A 5,303-nucleotide genomic window follows, 5' to 3' on the forward strand; every position below is an offset into this window, starting at 1 on the left:
TTCACCATTGTAGGCTATGATAAATTAACCAATATCATAAACCAAAAAAATAGGTGTGATTAAAGCCTATAATACTTAACTGACATAAAAGGGTGAAGAATAGTAGGTCTAAGTGGAGAAAAAACAGAGGTCTTACTTGCTCTGTTCAAATGCTCCTGTACATGACTCCACATCCCTTCTGTTGCGAATAAGACGTGACAGCAGTAGTGGTTTGAGCTTTCAGTCATTTCGAATGTATATTAATTATTCGGGTTGTTCAAAGCACAAGTCATTGATGATTGAAAAAGTGTGTGATAAGAAATATAATACAAATCGTCTCTAAACAGTGTTCAGTCTCTCAACGTAGGTTGATAGTTTTTTTTTTTTTTTTTTTTTGAGCGAGTGTTCAGAGTCAGACGCATGCGGAATATTTCATTCGTTTCTGTTTCTGCCGTTGGTTGCAAAACCAGACCCGCACGACGTTCTTTTTCAGGTCCAGTTTCTCTGCTATAGCAGCGATTTTCTCTGAGGAAGGACGCGGCTGAATGGCAAAGTAAGCTTCCAGTGATCGCTTTTCCGGTGCTGCTATCGACGTGCGCTTCCGCTTCTTCTCTCCGCCGTTATATAGCTCGGGTTTGTTGAGTTTCTCCCGGTGTGATTTCTCGGCTTCTTCCAGCCATGCCTGAAGAATGGGCTTCAAAGCTATCATGTTGTTGTGGGAGAGGGTGAGGGACTCGAATCGGCAGATGGTACTCTGGCTGAGGGAGCCCACGCCAGGAATCTTCAGGTTGGCCAAGGCTCCCCCTACATCCGCCTGGGTCACGCCGAGTTTGATCCGTCTCTGTTTAAACCTCTCAGCGAAGGCTTCTAAGTCCCTGGGATCGGCGTCCACGTCGCTCATGCAGCCCATGTGGGATGGTAGCCCGTGGGCATGAGCCATGTTGAGGGCTGCCTGGTGCATGTGGTTCATGCCCGCCATGTGAGCAGGGTGCGCAGTTGCGGAGCCGTCTGGCCCTGCCATGGACCCGAGAGCCAGTCCTGGGGTGATGTGGTCCAGCAGGTCGCCCTCCAGCGCCTGGTGGGGTTGGTGGTGGTGGTGATGGTGATGATGGTGGTGGTGACCGTGGCCGGAAAGGGCTGAAGGGTGAGAAATAGGCACCGAGGAAGAAGACGACGAGGAGGTGCAGGGGAGAGTGTTCATGGTGTGGTAGGTCGCGTCCGGCTTGAAGGGACTGTGGTGTGGAGGATGGTGGTGGCTCTTGGTCTGCGAGACAATATCCACCGCCGCCAGAGCTTCAGCGCGGGCCAACAAACTCTCATCCAAGCCTCCGAATATATTGCTCTGCAATTGCAAATAGAATGCACACATAACTGTCAGTAGGGAATTCTCACTCCACTCCGCGGTTTAAAACATTTCCTGAATGAGATGAGAAAAAAAATTCCTAAAAAAGAACACACAAAACAAGACACATGCAACATCCCAGGTCATCAAAATTAATACGTAAGGCAAACCCGACTGAATACATAAGTTGGGGAGAGGAAGGGGGAAAAAATGGAGGTGCTGGGTGATTTGCTGTGCAGACATGAAAAAAACATCAAGAAAAAAAAGGGGGCTGTCAAAATGTGCCTTTAAGCGGTAATTATGCAGAATTACGTACCGGTGGGGTTGGGAGACATCCTCGGCGCATCGCCTCCGAATTGCCTCCGCCGCTGCTGATGATGGTGCTACTGTGTCGGGAAGACGAGCACGAGGAGGGCGCATTCGAAGTCAACGTGGAGGACGAGGAGGAATGCAAGGAATACTTGGGCTCGGGCAAGCTGGCGTGGGCCATGGCGAATGCCTGCTTGCTGTTCAGAGACATCATCATCATGTTTGCAGGCGTCCGAGTCTCGGCAAGTTCCTTTTAATAAGTTAAGACTCCGCCTCTTCGATTGGAGTTGAAGCCCAGTGTTGCTTCTCCAGGAAATCTAAAGACACTGTCTTATATACTGTAACTGTAGCTGCTACAATATGGAAAGATGAACACCCAATTCTCTAGTTGTTGGCGCATATATTATTACCTAGCCCTGTGTATGGCCACGCGCCGTAGTTTTGCTGGAGAGGAGATGTCGCACGCGCCATACAATCGAATGTCGCCTGCGCCCTCGTTTACCTCTTCCGCTATGGGCTGTGGCGCGATAACCAAAAAATAATGTTAATATTACTCGTTCGTTCTTTCTCTAAATTTCGTCCTCCAAGAGTCTTATTTTGGTCGCCGTGGATGTGTCGTTGTTTTGGAGAGCTCCTCCAAGATTATGCAACGAAAAACTAATAGTAGAAAAAAAGTTTTTTCTCTCCTCCTGGTACGGATTTCCAAAACACAACCGTGCGTAAAAAGATTGTCTCATTCGTTTATCTTTTTTCTGCAAAGTTTCCGTTTCACAATTGACTGTAATTAAGAGATACCGGTGACAGTCTCGATACCTCGACTACGTTCAATGCTGCGGGGACTCGATCTGCCTCTGCTCAGAGGCGAAGGGCAGGCTGTGTCTCTCTCTCTCTCTCTGCGCCTCTCTTTCACACACTCTCTCTCGCTCGCTCTTTCGTTCTCTCTCTCCCCCTCTCTCTCTCACTCGCCCCCTCTCCTCTTGCACTCTCTCGGCTGTACCTGAAAAACCTTTCATGATTTATTATTCTTCATTAGCCACACCGCCGCTGGGGACTCTGCGCATGGGCAGTCTGCGACAAGGCATTCATTTCAAACAGCTCTCCAGCCAGCATTGTGTCCTTCTTCGTCGAATTTATTTTGGATCCAGATGGAAAGAGGAAAAATAACCAAATATAGCCGAGGCATTTCCACTCTTATTTCTTCATATTGTGCCGTTTCATTCTAAAAAATGTCAAAGTGGAGTTCAGTTTAAAGATACGAATTAGGCAATAGAGGAAATAGGAAAGTCATTCTAGGGATGGATATGAGGAAAGTGCCTTGGACAGCTCCATGAAGCGACATCCCTGTTGGGGCAAGATAAATCAAAGTTAAATGCTTGACTATCATTTCATTATGGCAGCATAGGCAAATTGAAGACAGTAGGAACATCTTTAAACAAATTAGGGGTCGGGGAAAAGATACGATTACTATATTTTAAATTAATTTAGGGCTATGTGAAACAGCTTTTCAGTAAGTGACCTGCTCCCGGGTTATCTTGTTTATGTGCGTAATTCACCTTGACGAATTTATTCGTTTGGAGATTAGCTATGGAAATAATCAATAGACGAGCTATGTGGGTAACTCAACAGTCATATTGTGAATTTTTATGTCCCTGGTGCATGGACGAGCGTCGTGTGTGAAATATTTGATCAATGACAGTGGAAAGTGGATTCTTTAAAAGTCTTTAGGATTTAATTGTAAACCCAATACAATTATATACTTGTCGCAGCGGGCTATTATCATATCTTTATACTAATTAGGCTACTTCATCAGTGATATAATTAAAAACCTTTAATCATATTCTAATTAACAAGGCTTGTCTAATTTGTTTAATATGTTGAAGTTCATTGAATGGGCTAATTGATATAAGATGGTGATTGAATACCCATATGGAAAATATAACGGTAAGGCCTATACATAAAAACAAATTGACAGAATCTGGAATCTGTCTGCAGATATAGCATTTCGTCACTGGTTACAAAGTCACACCTCTGAGTGTATTTTGGTTATAGTAGTGTGATGATCATTGAGCTTGAAAATAAGAATTGAATTATAGTTGGGAGGGAAAGAGATTGTGTTGAACGGTAGTTGTGGGCTAAATAGTTGGCACTCTTGTTTATCATTTTTTTGCTTCACATTTTTGAAATGCTATTCGTTAAATACCCATTTCTGTAGCCTATCTATCAGTATCTGTGAATAAACTGGTACTCCGTTCATAAACACAGCTACAGTACTATAGTATAGTCAAAGCTACTGTGGTTATTGTTCAAACAACTATGCTATTGTATTATAAAGAATCATATTATATCCAGACAATGTGTTTTTACTGTAAGGGAATGTCTGCATATTGGAAAAACTGGAGAGCCAGAACCTCAACAAGCTCTCAAATTATCCTCGCAAAACCACCAAAATATAATAACTAAAATTCCTATCTCTGATAATATGCTGTGATCAATTTTAGTGCACCGCCTATGCTGAAGTCAATAAAGCAATTTAACGCTGAGAGGACAAATGTTGGGCCATGAATATAGCATGCAAAAACCCCGCTGCACGCTCTGCTACAGACGATGACGCGAAGCTGCACTTGTCTCGAGCACACACAACACACAACTCTCTTTGTGAGCGCGCTAGTTGTCAGTGCCTTTTCGGTAAGATTTTGATGCACATTGACATTTGGTATGTCACCACGGCTGCAACAAAGCTGTTGGTGATAGTGCACAAGCACTTTACATCGCGAGAGCCACCCGGCAGGCGGTTTGCCTCTCAAGTGGGACGACAGGCGCGCTGAAGCCAACCCTCGCGCCCGCGCCCCTGAGACATCAAGGGGCAATCAGTGTCTCCTCACATATAGCGACGGACTGATTTATGATGAAACTTTAACGAAATCATATATATTTCACCACCTATAAATCGGCGTATGAAATTTTCATCCACAATGAAACACACAACAAAGTAAGCTAGTATAACGTAGGTCAAATAAATCAATTGGGCTGTACTCGCAAGCAATTGACTTTGAAGTGCGTTTTCTCCTTTGACAGTGTTCAACAGGCTACAATATTAATCGAAGTTATGTAGGCCTAGTTCTGAATGCGCTCGTTCACGGTGCCTGTAGGCCTATAGGCTGCTCATGTTTGAAGGAGGATATCTCCAATCTTACAAACCTAACTACCACAAAGCATGAATAGTTAGTGAAATGATGAAGTTAAATGAAATGTGACTAATACAATTTGATTTGATTTGATTTGGAATGTTGCAATTTCTCCTGGAAAATGGAACGTTGCCGCATTGCATTGATTGCATGGTGGAATACGATTAGTTATTTAGTCATTAGGGAAAATACTAGCAGAAATCTCACTGTAGGCCTGTCTACCTTGCTGTTCCAATAGGTGCTCTAAATTACACTCCATTGCATTATAAAAACAGAGTAAGCATTACAGGCTACATTATTGAACATTTGGCAGAAGCAACAAAATACAGTCAAGTTAGTCAATTATTTGACTACAAATGAATGAATTGCTAATTACTACTCATTAATAATTAATTCATGTAAGAGGACTAACCATCCATATGACGTACTGACTTCAACACACAATATTACACCTCTATGCGCCGATTATGTCGAAGGTGTTGTGCCTC

At 43.6% G+C, this 5,303-nt stretch overlaps 1 protein-coding gene across 1 annotated transcript; it reads right to left on the reverse strand.

The window, feature by feature from the left end:
* Positions 1–308: 308 nt before the first annotated feature.
* On the reverse strand, positions 309–1,991 carry LOC106610201 (POU domain, class 4, transcription factor 2). The gene is made up of 2 exons (XM_014209397.3): positions 1,638–1,991; positions 309–1,321 (listed from the first exon to the last, which is right to left on the reverse strand). Exons 1-2 carry the CDS (start codon positions 1,848–1,850, stop codon positions 392–394), a joined length of 1,143 nt encoding a protein of 380 aa, XP_014064872.1. The 5' UTR covers positions 1,851–1,991; the 3' UTR covers positions 309–391.
* Between the last annotated feature and the right edge of the window lie 3,312 nt (positions 1,992–5,303).

This window comes from Salmo salar, chromosome 08, assembly GCF_965601325.2.
Source record: "Salmo salar chromosome 08, fSalSal1, whole genome shotgun sequence".
NCBI lineage: Eukaryota > Metazoa > Chordata > Actinopteri > Salmoniformes > Salmonidae > Salmo > Salmo salar.